General features: G+C 43.6%; 1 protein-coding gene across 1 annotated transcript in view; it reads right to left on the reverse strand.

Annotated features, from left to right (window-relative positions):
• The window catches only part of LOC309961448 (DNA repair protein RAD51 homolog 2-like), a 209112-nt gene that overhangs the window by 148370 nt on the left and 41827 nt on the right, over window positions 1–18915 (reverse strand). The window contains exon 2 of the mRNA XM_082838722.1: window positions 9506–9602. Within this exon, the coding sequence (XP_082694848.1) occupies window positions 9506–9602 (97 nt within the window). The remainder of the gene's footprint in view (window positions 1–9505; window positions 9603–18915) is intronic.

Here is an 18915-nt window from a genome sequence, read left to right on the forward strand (position 1 = left end):
GTTGGACACAGTTGTTTAACTAGATGTTATAGTGGGGGACTCACTCCATAGGTACACCCTTCTAAAGGAATCTTATAAGGGGAAAATGCCCCTTATCCATGGACCCTACTGAAAGAATAGGTGTACTGGCCAGGTGTTTTTTACCATATGACTTCTTGGCATTGGCTGATTAGACAAAAAGATAACCCAGCCACAGAATTAGCAGGTGTGAAAAGGTAAATTGGGCCGATCAGCTTATAAGGTCAACGTTCAGTGCCATGGAAAGCTGAGGCAGATATGAGAAAAATGAAGAGAATGACCTAAGTTTAAACCTTTCCAATTTTCATGTAATCTGGCTGTACTTCACTTCCTATTTGCACAAAGCCATGAGAATGCCAACTTATCCTTACAAAAGAACTCAGTGGATGAAAATGTAAGTTCTGGAGCCAGACTCTCTGGGTTGGAATCCTGGCTCTGCCCATAATTGTGTTGCTTTCTAGGACTCAGTTCCTTCATCTAGAAAATGGGATAATGATTACCATCTGCCTCAGAGGGTTGTTGTGAGTATTAAATGTGATAGTGGATGTACAATGCCAGGCACATGATATACGGTCCATGAATGTTAGCTACAGTTATAAGTAGGCCTGACTTTTTTTAAAGCAAACTTGAGTGGCTTTCTGTTTCTTGCTACCAAAAGAACCCTGAAACAGTCTAGTAAATACTCTCTCCCAGACATGAGACAGAGCCTGCAGAAAACACCACTGGCGACCCAATGGAGGCCAGGTGGCTGCCGTGAGTCTGATGGTGTCCCTTCTACATGCCTATGCCCTCTCTTAGGGTATTACCTCCTTGAGAGCTCGGATGGAGACACATTCAACTTGGTATTCCTATGCCTAACACGGACAAGAGACTCAATGAATAAAGAGTGGTTCTCAAAGTGTGGTCCCCAGAACAGCAGTATTAACAACTCCTGAGAATTTGTTAGAATTGCAAATCCTCTGGCCCCTCCCAAGACTGACTGAAACTCTGGGAGCGGGAGCCCAGCAAGGTGTGTACTGATAACCCCTCCAGGTGATGTTGATGCATGCTAAAGTTTGAGAACCACTGAGATGAGGGTTCTGTTGGGGAAACGCTACCACCCCATAGCCTTGATTGAAGAACAGCCCTACTCTATCTAGGGAGATCATTCACCTTTGAGCATGTGGCTTAGGAAGAGATGCACACGTAACTATAAGGGAGGAGGGAGAAACGTTCCCAGTCAGTCGAATAAGTCTCATCAATCATGTTGATCAAGGAAATGACATGTTACCAATGGATCATCTTCACGTTCTTCTCACAGAGGATTCAGGAAAAATCGACTCCCTAACGTGGCATGCCAGATGTCCATGATCCATACTGCTGACGTCTCAAGTCCTACCCCCCGCATTCCCGTACATGCCCCCTACACTCCCAGTCATAAGGAATGACTGGTAGTTCTTCAAATGACCATGCCCTTGCCACCATATCTTTAGTAATGATGTATCCTCTACCTAGAACATCATTTCTTCCATCTCTGTATCCTTAGCACTAAGTGTAGCTCCTGGTGCCTAATGGGTATCCCATTTCCCTAAATATTTGATGAGTTCATTGTCTCCTTACCTCCGATATCCCCATCCCTAAGCCATCTTACACATCTCGTCTGGACAGTCTTCAGAGTACAAATTATGATCATTTTATCACAAAACCTTAATTCAGTCTGGCATTCAAAGTCTGGCCCCGATCTACTTCCAAATTTATTGCACATGACCTCCTATATTTACCCTAAAACCCCAGGCAAATGGGGCTCCTTTGCTACCTTCCCAACATATGCTACATTTCCCTACAACACAGATCCTGTTATTTACTGAGTACCCTCTAGGAACTAGGGGATACAGGGGTGATCAAGACAAAGTCCATGACCTTGAGAAGATGATATGAAAGCAAAGGAGGCAGACCATAAACTCATAAACAAATAAACTTGTAAGATCAGGTAGTGATAAGGGCAATGAAGAAAATCAAGTAGGCTTAGGGGATAGAGAAGGCTGGGAAGAGGGTAGTGGTTTCATCTTAGATAGAGAGGTGATGGAAGACCTCTCTGAGAAGATGACACTTGAGTGAGACTGAAGGTAGTGAGGCAACAGGCCAAGGGAAGTTCTGGACAAGCGCTCCAGTCAGTGGGAAGAGCAAGTTCGAAAGACCAGAGGCAGAAAGCCCAGAGCCTAAGGAACAAGGGAGTGGGCTGTACAGCTGGAACAGGTTTGAAGAGGAGGATAATGATAGGAGATAAGGGCAGACAAGGCTATTTTGAACTTAATGTCTTAGTTCTCAGCATTTCCTGATCTTTCCTCTGCCTATTGAAATCCTATCTATCCCTCAAGGCCTATCTCTTACATCTTCCTCCCTGGACCCTTCAGATCTCCCTTTGCTGAAAGAGATGTTCCCTTCTTCCTGGATCCCGGGGACTTTGGTCCATACCATACTTGTCTAAAGCACTGCACACATTCTACCTAATACTGTTCTTCTTTAGAATGATTCTCAAACTGCACTGTAAATATCTTGAGGGCAGGGACCATATCTTGCTCATTTCTGGATTTCCTGTAACATTAACATAGTGCATATAGTAGAGGCTCCACAACTCATGAAATCATCAGGCTGGAAGGCACTTAAAGGTCTCCTCATCTAGCCAAAAAGTTTTTTTTTTGGAGGGACCATAGCTCTAAAACTATGCTACTATATGCAGGAATGCAGCTAATCCACAGGAAAAGTCAGTCTGACTGAATAAAATACAGTTTAATCCAACTGGTATTTATTGAGTGGCTTATCAGAAGAAGGAAGAAAAGCAAAGCCCTCAGAGAGATCCAAACCTAGGTCGGAGCTCAGCTGGACTGTCATTGGGCCAGACCACCTTGCCAGACCTTGTTACAATCCTCCCCAAATCCTAGTAAATATCACCAATGCATTCTGAAAGTCTACCCTGCCACATAACGACACAAACTAAGTTATCCCCTGGCACCACTCCTAGAAACCAGCCATTCTTTACTTTATGATTGCTGACCTGGACGCCTCTCATCTTTGGTATAGAATTCTCTTCGATGATGTAAACAAGGATCTCTTCTCAGAGAATCCTTTGGATTTGAAGACCTCCGGGATCACACCCCCTCTTCTCTGGGCTTCCAGCCCTGCCACCTCTGTAGTTGAAGCAACTGGCAAAACTGGCTTTGGTGTTCTCGTCCCTTCTGCCTTCATGACACTGAGATGTGAACAGGAACATATGTAGATCTGGGAAATGAGCCAGTAAATCCGCCTCGAAGACCGCTTCCCGAAGAAAACTTCTGGCTCTCATCTCATTTGATCTCAATGCACCTCCTGCTTCAAATGTGTCTCTCTGGCAAACTCTCACTAGCAAAACAGAACTCCTGACCAAGAAACGCTTCCTGGTGCTTGACTTCACTGTTCCTTTCTCCTTTTGATCCCTTGGCTGTGGTTCTATCGCCCACTGGCCTCTCGGCTGAAAATCCTCAACAAGTTCCTCTCCCTTGTGAGATCCACAGCTTTTCAGATGTTTGTGGGCTGTGCCCATTCCCCCCTCAACTCTAGTGGCCCGCACCTCACATAACATTTAGGCTTCCTTTAGCTAAATGCTACAGGGCTTGGGAGGTATTTCAATCTTCTAAGCTTTTTCTATAAATTAGGCCTTTCATGGCAGCTGAACCGTTGCGGGAAGTGGTATATACCCAGTTAAGGGCCGTGGATTCTTAAATACTAGGGGGAGTGGGGCACGGGTAGGTGTGTATCCCCTTGTGAACAGAAGCACGTGAAGTTGTGTGTGTCGATACGTGTCTATGGCTTTGGAATCAAAAACGGAAAGGTCATTAGGACACAAGTATTTGTATCCCAAACTCCCTCCTAAGAGGCAGCAGTGTGCAAATCTAGGATCTCACGGGAGGGTCTCTGGCTTCTGTTCCCGGCACCACCACCTCTCACTCGCTGTGAGGCCTTTGGGCAACTCCCTTCTCGCCTTCAGGCTTCACATGCTTGAGGTGGATTAAATGATTCATCACATTAAGATATTTTAAAATACTATGGAAATGCTAATGTTCACAATGTTGATCATCATTGTTAATATTAACCTTGAAGTGACATTTCATGTTTTCAAAGCACTAATTATAACCAACCTGCACCATGCCCCCAAGCTGCCCCGCCCACACTCACTTGCACAGGGTCCTACCCAAACCAATGAACATTTAGTTTGAGGTTGGGCTATGCAGGGCTTTGGAGCCAAAGTGTGGACAGAGTCCTGCTAACTTAACCAATCTACCCCAAAGTTTGTGGTTAATGGATTACAAATTCGGGTAATGCTGGACAATAAATTACAACTATAATAATAAAGCTGAAAGGACACACAATTTAAGCAGAAACACCAGTGTTTTTTATCGGAAATGAAAGAAACCATTGATCATAGCAACTGTCTGAGATTAGCGGGGAGCCACATTTTCAAACATCCTGCAGTAACTCCAGAGCAGATCCAGCTGGAAAGCAAGAGTGGAAATAAAACTTGAAAATTCCTACCACGCTTTGAAGTCTGCCTCTTTCACAACCACGAGTCCCTGATTCGTCCCAACCATTCTGAGCTGTTCTTGCTTGTTGAATTTACTTTAAAAGAGACACAAGCCACGCACTTGCATATAATCTATCAAATGGACTCCAGCTTTCTGCAGGGATGGTTTGTTAGGGAATATGAATCCCAAAATACCTTCTCTTGCACATGAAATCAGCCATCAGTTCAACTGGAATAGAAAGGCTTCCGATACTAAAACTAGAAACCACTCTTGGTTCTAGTAAATACTACTTTTTCCTCTTGTGATCTTTCCTTGACCCATCCAGGTACTTTTAATTTTTAGTTTTTTAAGGCTGTTATCTATGAAAAACTATTACTACAGATAAAAGGATATTAAGTGCCACCCTAGGCTCCTAAAAGGGGCGCGTCACCACACTGAAGTGACTGCTATCCCAGTAAATTATCTGAGGAAGGATAGCCTATGACCTAGGTGGAACAAAGCTTCAATCTTGCACAGGGCCCACTGTCACCGCACCATCAGTCTCACCTACCAACTGTGTCTGGGTGGATAGGGGCTCAGCCAGTCCTTTCTGCTCAAATCCCAGGTGACTTCAGAATAGGACATGGTGTCTTAGGCCAGCTGGACTGTTAGATCCTTTCTCTACTGATCACTATGACTGAGATCCAATCATCCTTAGCATCTTCGATGAACACCGGGAAGAAATGTCAAGGGCATATAAGAAACATGTCCTTGGTCACAGAACAGTCACAATAACCTAGTAAGTAACCAGACACTGAACGTCATAATGACCTACACGCCTGAGTTTCTGTCAACAGAGTAAAACACCGAAGAGGAAAACAGTGTGACTCACAGTGCCTGGTCAGGAACAATGTAGATCATAAAGTCAAAAATCCTGATTTCTGCCCTGGGGTTCACAATATAACTTTGGTCAATCTGCATAAGTCTCAGCCGGTCCATTCCCCCACAGGAAGAAAATAATGTCTGTGAAAGGCACACTGAAAACTGACAAGCACACTTGCACGTATGAGGAGTTATTTTAACTAAATAGGAAAAATTCAATTTGCCCTCTCATGCCTTCTCAGGACACAAAGCTTATGGGTAGGAGCAATGTCGGGGGAGTCCTTTGGTGTCCACTTCTCCCTTCTTTGGCTCTCCCAACTGGGAGCTGAATAATTCACTGGGGGAATGAATCCTCAAAGGGAATCAGACCATGGACCCTAGCAGTGAACGTAGGTCTACATAATCCAAGCAACAACCCAGGCACAAATTTAATAAGGAAAAAAAGCCCCAGCAACACAAAAACAAAGAACTCTCAACTTTACAAACACTGGGAGTGCAACAGCTGGTCAGCCGAGATTAAAGGAGCGTGAGAGAACACCTCCCCATCTCCTGCCTTCTCCTCCCCCGTCGAGGTCCCCGCAGCCAGCCAGGGCTCGCTTTTACAGCCCTGTGCAGATGACCTTGTTCCAGCTAAGATAGGAACTCTTTGATCTCAGCAGGGGGATGCTCTGGGCCTGCAGCTGGTAGATATTAATAGTACAGGATCCGCTGGTGTGGAAGAGATCTCTCAGTTGGGCCAGGTCACTCGTATCCCCTGCTCTGAGTCAGAGCAGAAGGAACTTCATTTCCCCGCATCAGCCCCTGCTGGGTACTTCTCTCGGGTCAACTCGGATCATTTTCTCACTGGCTGCTCTCGGTCGCTTGTTCTCACCCCGCAACTGTTTTCAAGGGAGCGCTGTTTCAGCCGTGCCCTCTGCTCTTGCAGCTGAAATCTATTACAGGACAGGGTGAACCCTGGGCTCAGCCCATCACAGTGTGTTTCTCACTCTCACCAGCTTGCACACACTTCTAGTGTACATGTTTGCATGGGAGAGAGGGTAGAGAGAGCAAGAGACAGACAGACAAGCCCAGAAGTGTTTACAGAGAGAGAGAGACAGCAGTATGGGGAGGGGGGCTGTTAGAGGTACGCTGATGTATCAGTGCTAAGATTTCTGAGGATCCTTTCCATTATGTTTAATCTAGGACGACAAGGTCACTCTTCCCACCCTGTAAATCAGAATTTTAAAACCCCATCACCAAGTGAACGCTCCTGACCTTCAGACCCACATCACAATCTGACAGAGTCAGAGCTAGAAAAGACTTCAGCCATCTTATACTCAACCTGTCTGTAATTTAACAGAAAAAACTGAGGCCCAAAGTGATTAAAAGAGCTGCCCAAGATCACAGAGCTATAACACAAGGGCAAAGCTGATGATACAACGCATGCTTACAACAACAGAGAGATTTGTACATTTTAATCGTAGCAACATTAACAACCACTGCAATATATTTGAATAGGTATAAGTGTTCTAAGAAATTTATTATTTTTTTTCATTCACTGGTAAGGAACTTCATTATAGGCTTCAGAAAAAAATTCTATAGACTCTTTATCTGCTTAGCTATGGAAGGAAAAGATCTAGAAAACTCAATTGCTTCCATTCTCCCTTGGGTTTCATAATAAGAAAAAGTTGTCTAAGGATGAGCTGGTAACTCTCCCTTGGCCATGAACAGGACTTTACCATTTTTTTGAAGCGGTTACACTGCAGCCACAGAGCAATTTCCTTTATATCTGTTTTGCTTCTCTTCTTTGCTTGAGATAAACCAGGAAGCCAGGACAAAGAAAAGTACTCTTACTTATTGGCTTTCAGATAAGGAAACAAGATAGTCTCTTCTGGTCTCCTCCTCGGAACTGAATAAATGTGTGTGTACGTGTGTAATACTTATAATAATAATTTTTAATCACGTTCATAGGTCTTTATGTGATTCTCATGGTTCACTGTTGTTACAAAGCATTTACTATGGTACTGGTTCAGCATTTATTTACTGCCTACTACGTACCTAGAACTTTGCTGGTCATTCAGGCACAACAAAAAGAATACAAGAGAGCCTGTGACCTTGATCTGGTGGGGAAACCATGAAAAGTTAATTTCTTTTTTTTTTTTTTTTATCTCTTCTGTCTATTGCTGATCTGGTAGAAGGGCCACAGAGGAAGAAGAGAGAGTGAGACCAAGGCAGACTGGAACAGGAAAGGAGGTTTTGTGGAAGGGGTGATCTTTTTTTTTTTTTGAATTTTATTTTATTTATTTTTTAATACAGCAGGTTCTTACTAGTTATCCATTTTATACATATTAGTGTATATGTGTCAATCCCAATCTCCCAGTTCATCCCACCACCCCCACCCCCACCCTCATTTTTCCCCTTTGGTGTCCATACGTGAAGAGGTGGTCTTTAAATAAACCTCGAAGGAGTGGGAGGATTTGGGAAGAAAAGAAGAGGTAGGAGTGAAAAAGGGAAATGCTGTTCTAGAAGGGTGAGCTGTCTCTGCAGAGGCACGGAGCCAGGGCTCAGGAGAGCAAGCAGAAGGTCAGCATACTTGCTGGGGGAGCGTCACAGAGGGTGCAGAGGAAGGAAAGGACAGACTACAAAGAGTTAAGAAGCATCAACTTAATCTAGCGTATTTTTGGGGAAACTGGTCCACACAAGAGAAAAGAAAAAAACCTGATTTTCAGCATTTGCTGATTTCCATGGTGTAAATACTTCCACCCTGGTTGACTGCAAGCTAACAAGCCACAAATTCCTGAATATTTTAAAATCAGCTTGTTGCTTTTTGCCCATTCTCAGGAAATGGGCTAAAACAATGTCAAGATTCCTGAGTAGGAGACTGACACAGTAAAAGGAAGCCAGAAATGGGGAAGTTTAATTTGGTAGTGTAAGATGTACGTGGGAGAGGCTGGAGTTGGGAAGGCCATTTTGGAATTTATTAACATAATCCAAGTGTGAGTTTTTAATAAGTCAGCTGATCACAATACAACTCACAAAAAAGAGGGCACAGATATATTTGGAAAGGACAACCAAGCAGACTTGATGATGAAAGAAGTGTATGGAGGGAACGAAAACCGATGATTCAGCTTTGTAGCAGGAATGACAATGCATCACTGAGTGTGGAAATACGGTACACAGAGCGCTCTACAGTTGTTATAAATAAGTAATTCGTTTCACTCTGAAAAACACTGCTGAGAGGCAGGGATGTGGTCCTTGCAATTTTTGAGACCGTAATCCAAGGCCAATCCATGGAAAACCACCTGGGCAGTTAGGAGCCTTGCTAGCCCTAGAGGTCCCATATATTCCACCATGAATAATTCTCAGTAAATGGAAAGTGCAGAGCGCCCTGGAACAGCTATGCTCATCCACCCAGGCCCCCAGCATACTGCCGTGAAAGCAATCAGACTACAACTAGCAGAACTCAGAAATGTCAAGTAAGAACTTTCAGTAAAACTAGAAACCACCCACTGGCTCAGTGGTGTAATTCCCCTAGCTACATAAACCAGAGCCAGTCTGACCTTTGCTAGCATGGGAGGGTGGAGAAAATTTTGCAGATTTACCAACGTGGCTAGTTTTTCTTAATCCTTCTGTAAAGCTGATTGGGAACGCCACGTCTCCAGTACATGATACTGGTGTACACTTTTAGCCAGTCCAAAAGTACCCAGCACAAACAAAAGGTTCAATTGCTGTACGACCATGGGTAAAGCCAACATCTGAGCGTCGGTCTCAAAAACAAAGTCATTTAGCAGTTCACCAGCCCTCATACTGAGGACCCAAAAGAACCCACAGAGGAGTGGTGAGCCTTAGGTGGAGGCGCTAGGTGCCTGTGAAGATGATTCACTCCGGTGAGAAAGGAAGCTCACTTATAGAGACAGAGCAACACACTCTCCAAATAGAAGGGATCAGATGCCAGGAAAGGTGGCCAAGCCTATATCGCCAGGCTCCGGCTGGGTTCACTGGCCAGGGCCTGTTAGCTGTGTGTCTCAGTTCTCAGCAGAAGGCAGAGAGGCAGTGGCGGAGCCGTATGTCAGTGTCAAGTTTCAGCCCCTCTAAGACAGATCCCTTACCTTCAGACAGGGACAAATCATCAGCTGGAGACACCAGGTCTGCCTGAGAAGCTAGGGCTCCACTCAGATGGGTTGTAATTTGATTCGTCAAGATAACCTGTGAACAGACAAGGAGAAGGCGGAGGGAAGGGAGAAGAGAGAAGACCAAATTAATTATTAGAGCTATCAAAAGGCTGTAGTTTAGGGGAAGACTGATAAGTACGCAGGTAGGAAAACCCCAGCTCTGACTTGCATCAGTTTTATCTTTAGGCCAGAACTATCTGGCAACGCCTCCAGGTCATTCAAATCACAGAAGACCGAGGAAACAGACTGACTTTTTTCAGAGCTTAAACCACTAATCAATTCTTTCTAAATGCTGAGTAAATTGGGACAGAGAAGTGTCGCCATATTACCTGAATAATAGAAGGCCAACCAGAGAATTAAGATGAATACGTGCACACTTTATCATTTTTAAATTATATTCACAACATACAATATGACTAGCGCTGAAGAAAAGCAATAATTTAACATCTGGGTGCCTGGGGCTTCTTCCCTTGTTAACTGGAAAGTCAGAATTTTATTTCCAAATTTGTGAAATTAGAATAAAATTCATCTCTAAAGGAATAGCACTCTTCTTCTTTTCAGTAAGTTGAATTCTAACAAAAGAATTCCAAAGTCTCACTATGTATTTAAAACACAAATTAATAGAATCCGACCTATACAAAGTAAAGTTCATAACATTTAAAATTCCTAGAAAGGACTCTAAAGTTACCTAAACCACGTGATTTATTTCCACACAATATTTTTACATGTGGTTCCATTAAGAAATTATTCTTTTCCTTAAAAAATCCTCATTTATAAAATTTGCTCTATTGTTTAGAAACCTAAAGGAAGAACAGAACACAGATTCTCTCCTGGAAAATTGCAGCAAGACTAACGTTACAATCATTTCTCAAGATTTGAGGTGTTCCCATCGTGGGCATCTTGGTGAACCATCTTGGTCCCTCAGAGGAAACGTAACTTCTGAAAAACTAGGCATTTGGTACCTGGAATATGCAACTAGCCAAATCGTCGTGGTCTGTCCCAAGGGTCAGCTATGGTTTTGCTGCCACCCTGATCGGAGCAGAAATGGAAATTGTCTCCATTCTTTATTGTCCAGCTTTTCAGCCACACCTCTGTCGCTGTCTCTTGAATGGACCAATGACACGTTATAAATCCTATGCCAATGGCAGCTTACTTGGGGGCTGAGAGGGGAGCACGATGGCAGGGTCAGGAAAAGAAGTGAAGTACTCTATTAACAAAGACAGCCTGTCCAAGGTCTTTGTGTGTCAACCAGGCTCGTGTGAATCCCCAGCTACTCTGCAGCGATGACCGGATATTGCAGTATTCCACTGAGTATTTGCTAATCTCATCCTTCCTATGCTTTTGTATTGCTCATTTTCATCTGGACTGGTAAGAATCACATATGATAAGTCTTTCAATTAAGATGGCTGGAAATGGCCAAATAAAAGCCTGCTCTTTTAAGAAATAAATACTCATATTCAGGAGCAAGAATAAGCAATTATGTTCATTTTCCTCTTTATTATATAGGGTACGGGCTTTGGTGTTCAATAAAACTGGGTTCAAATTCTGACTGTGACACTGTGAACCTTGGGAAAGTTACTTGAATCTTTGAGCTTCATCTATTCATAGGTAAAATAACACCTATCATATAGAACCATTACGAGAATTGAATGAGATAATCAATGTAAGGTATTTAATATAGTGTCTGGCATGTGATAAATATCCAGTAAATGTAAGCCATTGTTGTTGCTATTATTTCCTTAAGAAGAATGTTATATAGGTTAATAAATTACTAATAAAGTATATGCCACATCCTTCAGATCATTGGATCTAACAACAGAACATGAAATCACAATTTTCTACATCAGGGTATATACTTCAGTACCTGATCATTTCTACCAGTCTCAGTCCTTCCTAAGCTTAACTTAGTTTCAAAGAATTTGTGTAAAAATCTCAGTAAGAAAACAATAGTAATTATTTAAAGCAAGACCAGTAAGAAACCGGCATTGTTTTGAGAATACCATGTGATTTTTCTACCAGTGAAGAAAATAATGTATCTGTCACAGTTAAAAAAAAAAAAAAAGTGAAGCTTCAGGAGATCTAGACATGTAAGCTCTATTTTGGGGGGAATTCTTCTAAAAGGTGGTTTGGTGAAAATGACTAGAACACTAGTGATATAGTAACAGTAATGAGAAAAATAATTATTGAATACCAACCATGCAAAGCATGTCACCATGTACACAGGGGAAAAGAAAGAGGTAAAGGCTCTGTGTGTCTTCTCTAGAAACTTGCAAGTTAAAAGATAAGACATTTACTAAGATATTCAGACCACTTTTTCTCAATTTTATTATTATTTCCCTGGTCCTACAATGGAAACTTATACTGAGATGATGGCTTTATTGTCCATAGCTAACAAGATGATACCCTGCTGAGCCTAAAACCAAACTACAGATGTGCCTCCAAAGATACCCACCCCCAGTGCCACTTCGAATGCAAGAGTAGATGCAGAAGAAGCCATTTGTACTCTCCAATGGCAAAAGAACAAGCTCCTAAGTGGTTTCGCTAATAATCCACTCCCTTTTTATCATGAGTCTGAAAGCCACATTGCTGACGAGATATACAGCAACCAAACTCAGGGGGTTGCTCCTGCTGAATTGTTGTGATTTTCTAAATCTGTGATCGGCAAAATGATAAAATGGAGATATTTCCAAATAGCATTGATTGCAAATAATCATGACTTGGGCAGAAGCCTATAGATGTGTTGTCCTCTGAGGCAATCTGGACACATGAAAACTACACTCCTAAAATAACTTATCAAATACTATTACACATTATAAACAGAGTCTTAACACTATCTGCTTTCCAAAAAATGAGTTCTGACTGACACTTCAGAGGGTCTTTCGGGCTGCTCTGCTCCACTGGAAAGATGAAGGCTTCTGACACTTGGTACTAAATTTGTGCGGGAGCAGCGTGCACAATGATTAGGCTGAGGGCTTTGGAGTCAAACAAACGTGAGTTCAGATCCTGGGTTCCACCACTTACTAACTATGTGATGTTGAGCAAGTTTCACAACTCTCTGGGTATAATTCTTAACTCACAGGGTTTTGAGGAGTAAACTGGATAATGCATATAAAGTCCTGAGCATAGTGCCTGGCCAATGGGAAATGCTTACATGTTAACCTCCATCACTGTCTTTGCTGATTTTACACCTTGCTTGTTGAGAAAGAAAACCCATGCCTGCTTCCCTTTTGTACAACATATAGTACGCTGATGACAAAGAACAAATATTTGCCGGTGATATGCTCAAAAAGCATAAAAATTTAATTGAAAGTGCATGCTATTTTTGCCATTTCTCTAGAAGTATGACTTATTAAAAACATACAACACACTCCACCCCCCTTCCTGCTACTACCATCAATTTCAAATCCAAAGGCTAGAGTGAGATTCTTGGACTAAGGGGAAATTTTGCTTTTGTTTTTTTGATGGTAGTGATTACATCTTTACATCTGAAGCCAGGAGAAAAAGGAATTCAGCTTAGTTTACTGTTCAGGCAACAGAAGACCATCTACCTACTGAGGGGAAACAGGCAGCCCTCTACATTGTATAAAGTAACTGTTAACTCCATGCAACTCTGTATATGGAGAGACCGCTTACTCCCAGGGCTTCCTTGCAAAGCCGGCAGGTTGTAGGATGCTTCAGGTACACATGAGTAGGAAATGACTCCTCATATCATGTCACATATACCTTGAGTCTCATTTTTAGTGTTCCCCTCCCAAGGCAAAATGGGGGGGGGATCTTAAGTTTGCCCCTGGGTTCTAAGTTTCCCTTGCATCATTCAACTTCCCTAAATGCATCCTACTCGACCCTTCTGTGCACTGTAGTTCAACACCTAAGCTCAGTTCAAGGGAACAATGAAGCTCTCAAAGAAGAATAAACTTCAGAGTACAGATTCATAAATAACCTAATAGGCCCCGCCTTCAGAGAGAGCAGGGCTTCTCTTATAAGCTAGAGAGGAGATGGAAAAACAGGAAGCAGTTAAAGACCAGAAGAACTAGTAAGGCAGATGGTTGGGAATGAATGTCATTTTGGTCAGAAGGCAGAAGGTCCTGGGGATGAAAACCTAGCCAACACACAAAGAAACAAAAACATATGACTCTTTTCCACTAAGTATCAAAAAGGTAGCTTCCGAAAGCAAATAGCTAGAGGTTAAGGGGGAAGGAGCAGAATACACTGGTCAGAAGAACCATCAGCCTCCAGGGTCAGGGGACTGGTGAGCTGGAGTCCTCTGACCAATTGAGCCTGACTCTGCACTAATCTCTGTGTCCACTGTGGACCACCTGCCTTCAGTTGGCACATCTTTCTTCAGCTACACTAGGACCAGACTAATTTAGGCTATACCCACACCCCATGCATGTCTCCTGCCCCTGGTCCAAAATAAATCCTGCCTTAAGGGGCCTCTGTATGTGTCTAGTCTGATCTACCCTACGCTGAAGCATTAAAGACGAATCTCTGTTGGGAGCTCCACGAGCAGCCACTTAGTATATTCCAGCCCAGTGGAAAATGGTGGCGAGAAGAGAAAGTGGGACAGCCCTGGAGAAATCAAAGTAGGGAACTGTCAGGCCTAAAGGTCCAGCTTTTGATAAACAGCCTCCTTTTATTTGACCCTTGGGAGGTGACAAAGAGGGAGTTTGTGGTCAATCAGGAATAGAATAAGTTGGAATGGGATATCTGGCCCTGTTCGGTCAGCAGAAGAGAGATTCATGGTCAACAAAACAATAACTCAATATTTATAAGTCAGATTCTTTTAAGGACCTAAGAATATAGCACACGCCCTCATTCAGCTTTCTGTGGGGGCAGGTGAGAGGCAAATTTTATAATCCCCGCCTTCCAGAGAGTGAACTAGAGTCATCTGCCTGAGATTAATAGTCTAGATAAGAAAGGGGGTCTACAGGCCTCCCTGCCCACTCTCCCTCCTAAGACAGCACGGGGCAGAGGAGAGGAAAGCCAGGAACTCTCAGCCCAGAGCCACAGGCAGGTCCAGGCCTTGATGCCCTGGTCTCCAGAATTCAATCTAATATAAGTAACGAACACAGGGATCTAACACCTAGAAATACATTAAAAGATTATGAAAATGCTACATTGTAACAAGCCCAATCTTGTGACAAGAGTCCTTTCATACTCTGACATTAATAAATAACCACAAACCAAGTAGCTTCAGCTTCTACGGAAGTGTCAAGCATTTGAGGCAATCCTAGCCCAATTCTGCCGGTCTTTTTGGTGGCTTTCGGTGGCTTCAGATGCATGTGGCTGGTCACTTCCGAAACCCGCAGGAGGCTTGAAAACTGAAGCTCTTCATGTCCTTGGTGCGACAGAGTTTAAGGATTCCTGGGCTAGAGGAATCACGAGGCAACCTCAGGCATCTCGGGGGCATTTTTATGCCCAGAAGGACATCTGCTTTCTCCTCCCTCCCGCCCATTCCCTGCTAGAAACCTGCTACAGCCTAACACAGAGAATCAGAGAAGTCTCAAGACCACTTTAACTAAGCCTGAAGGGCTAGGTGCGGTGATTATCCTTATACTGACAGCTCCCAAGGAAACAGGCAGCCCACTGGATAACCTGGCCAGCCAGAGAAAGGGCATCAGTTGAGTGACAGAGAGAGATCTCAGGGCTGCCTCTGCCCCCAAACTGCCTACCTGCTGTCAAACCTAGCACTCTCAGATGGACAGGGCTCTGAACTGTAATGGAACAGGACTTTTTGTAAAAGAATATACATGTATACACATATATAGATGTATAACCGAATCGCTTTGCTGTACACCTGAAACTAACACAATATTGTAAATCAACTACACTTCAATGAAAAAAAATAAAGTGACTGTAACCAAACCTTTCTCCAAATACAAAATATATATATATATATATATATATATATATATATATATATATATGACAGGGCTCTGCTTTTCATAGGTTTTGAAGGCAAAAAATGTTCAGATTTTTCCATAAGATCTTATTTTTATACCAATATTATTTCAGTATAAAAAAATGACCTATCTGCTTAAGGTACGCTTTTTTAAAATGTTACTTTTGGTATCTAAAATGATCCTAATTGCCAGGTATGACAGTGATGGAGCCTTTCTATCTAAACACAGGCCTTGAATAAGTCAGAAATTCTGAGTTTTAATCCTGGCTCGGTTAAGGGTTACTGAATGCCTTGCTCTTAAGGAGACAGAGGCCGGAATTTTCCTGTGAGAAATTGGTAAGGTTCATTGAGTCCTTTCATCACCAAGGCTTGAGAGAAAGGCCCTGGAGTGGTTTTCACCATCCTCTCCTCATGCTTCCCAACCATGACGGTGTCTGCCCCAGCCTATCTGCTGAATAGGAGCCGGGTGTCGGAGGGAAATGGGGAATGGGGAGAAGAAAACAGGCGAGGGTGAGAGGCAGAGGTAGAAGGCCAAGAAGGGCAAGAGGGGTGCTCTGGGTGCAGTGTGGGAACAGGGTAACTCCCCCCAAAAGCAGGTGTAGACAGCCATACTCGCAGACTCACACCTCTCCCCTGACTATTCCCCACCTCCTCCCTTCCGGTCACTTCCAGCTTTGAAAGGAAATATCCAATATTTGAGGAAAAGTCAGACCAAATATTTTAGAGTGTGAGTATCACAAATCTGGTTTTACTCTTCACTGGCTTAGTTTTGCCAAGCTCTGGAAAATTATAAATCATTCCATTACGAAAAAAAGAAATAGTTTTTCTTTAGCTTCAGCCCAGAGAATATCAACTGTCAGCTCTAGAATAAAGAAGTGATAGGGGTTTAGTATTCCAGCCTGCTATTTCCATCTTGAAGGTCTGCGTGACAACTGTTTTCTGGGAAAATCTGAAAGGCTACGGGGGATTTTCCTTTCGAAATATTTGTGGTAAAAGGACCAAACTTCAATTTGGCTTGAAGAAAAGATTATTGTGGAAGTTAGGAAGCCTGCCTTTTATTTCTGGCTCTGTCACTAAACTGCTGTGCAATTCTGGGAAAGGCTCCTAACCTCTCTGTACCTAAAAGTGAGTCCATAAAAGACATGAAGAAAATGAGTGTATTGTGACCATAAAGGTAGCAGCCCACTATGAAAAATGTTTCAAACCACATTAGCATTAGTGTTGTCCTTAAAATTCCACCACTATCATTGATTCTCATCACGTCCAACCTTAGGAAATCCATCTTACATAGAACCAATTGGCAGTGCCTGAGGAAGATAGGAGGGGAAAAAAAGAATAAGGGAGATAACTTTAAATAATTTTGTGTTTACGGTGAGGATACTTTCAATCTTGATAAAATCCACACCTCTTATAACAGACCTGAAGAAGAAAACCTCTGTTGTAGATTTCATGGTGAAATTCACAGGTAAAGCTAGTAGGAGAGTCCTTAAAGCAGATATTGGCCCAGTATGAGGCAACATAGATGGAGGAAGAGAAAAGAATCTCCTCGGCTTTGCACAAACACACACTCACTCAATCACAAAGGGATGGATGATAATACTGCTTTCACCTCATTGTAGCCATTGCCTCGACCACTGTTTAGAGACAATGCACTGAGGCAGAACTGTGTCTGCCATTTTGGCCAAAAGAAACACACAAGAGAACAGCGCGGCACCACAGGGTGGCTTTCTCCTTGGCCTACTTCTCCTGGGGTACGCATGCAAGAGGATGTAGTGGAAACCCTGGGCTGGCAGCTATTGTGCCGTAGATGTAGGCGTGAAGCGCTCGGCTTCCACTGTCGGCTCGCTGTTCCACTGGCCCCAATGGGGCTGAGGTTAACACGTGTTGGTTCCGGGCCTCAGATGGGGCGACAGTTGTAACGGGGCCACAAACAGCAGGTTGATGTGCTGTTTCCACCTTCAACCCAACCTCGGCGGCATCCTGTCAGTGATGTGAGGCCCGCTGCAGGAAACAACACGCACCACTGGTGAACTGCGACAGTGCACTCACAGTGGCTTCAAATGGTGCATACTCCAACTGTGGGCAGTTCTGCAGTTAGCATGGGAACAAAAAAGTCTCTGGTCAGCCAGGCCTTGGAAAAGAACAAGGCCGCTTGTCAGATGACTCTGAGGTTCACGGACATGGAAGAAACCTTCCTACCAGCCTTCATTGCACTGTAGCCTTTCCCGTGGCCGAGTGCCTTTTGTGTGGAGTTTGTTTGGTTGTCTTCGCCCGCACCCTTACTGCGCACCGAGACCCACAAAAAGGCAGGGGAGGTGAATTTCCAACAACCCCCTGAGTTTCTGCTGACCTTTTTAGGTGTTTTTGTTACTTGGGGGTGCTTTCTATTCACGTGTACGCCTGGTATCTGGGGATTCCCCTCCCTTTGATTTGCAAAGAGGATTAGAAAGACACAGCTTTGTGATCTGTCCACACAGACGGCTGCTACTAACCGATTTCCCCTCCTTAGACTCATTTGAGACCAAGAAAACACTTCTGTTGAGTCACTTGCTCCCTGGGAATCTGAAAATACGGTTCTTGGGGGAGTCCAGCCTGATAAACACTGACCTGGCTATTCTCCAGCCCCACCACACTGTTAGTGGCTTATAGGAGGGAGGAGCTGAAGCCCAGAGGGGCCTCTGAGGAACCTCCAAAGGAGGATGTGCCAACAGTGGTCTGACTCCTTGTTTCTCTATTTCACGGAGGCAAATGGCAGCCTAACCAAGGGCTCTCCAAACTCAGTAACTGGACGTGTGCATTCAACTCTATCTCCAGAGTGAATCTGTGGCATAAAATGGGAGCAAAGGTCACTCACTATCTGTTCAAAAGGAGGTCAAAAGGTTTGCCTAGGAACAAATTTCCAAGGCAGCAGCCTCATCAGATATGCTCTTGAACAAAACTATTTATTTGACGTCCTCAAGGAAGGGATATTGTGTAAGGTGTTATTTAAAAACAAAAGGTGGGGGGAGGTTGGGAGCTGAAGCAATGTTGTCTATGTCTATACTTACATACATGATATCAATAAAGGCAAACAATAATCAACTTCTATTAAACAGAGTCAACATAGGAGAGACACAAGAAGAATAGGCCCAGAACAAATACATTAAAATGGCTAAATATTTACATGGTGAGTAGGAACGGACTTCCTTCCATGGCAATGCCCTTGGAGTGGAGACCTCCCATCATGGCCACTAACAAGCCAACTACCGATCACAAGCTATAGGTCCATAAAACGGATACCCTGGCCAAGGGCAGATCACACTCAGTGCCAGATGACAAAGAGGTTTGCAGTCTCCAGTACCCACTCTGGTGGCTTGGGACTGGCCACCTGGAGCACCGACCCAAGAGCAAATGTGAGGTGGTGTCAGACCTCTGAGTTGCTACAGAGGGTGGTGAGGCGCATGTG

This window comes from Leucopleurus acutus, assembly GCF_964270905.1.
Source record: "Leucopleurus acutus genome assembly, chromosome: 1".
In the NCBI taxonomy this organism is placed as follows: Eukaryota; Metazoa; Chordata; class Mammalia; order Artiodactyla; family Delphinidae; genus Leucopleurus; species Leucopleurus acutus.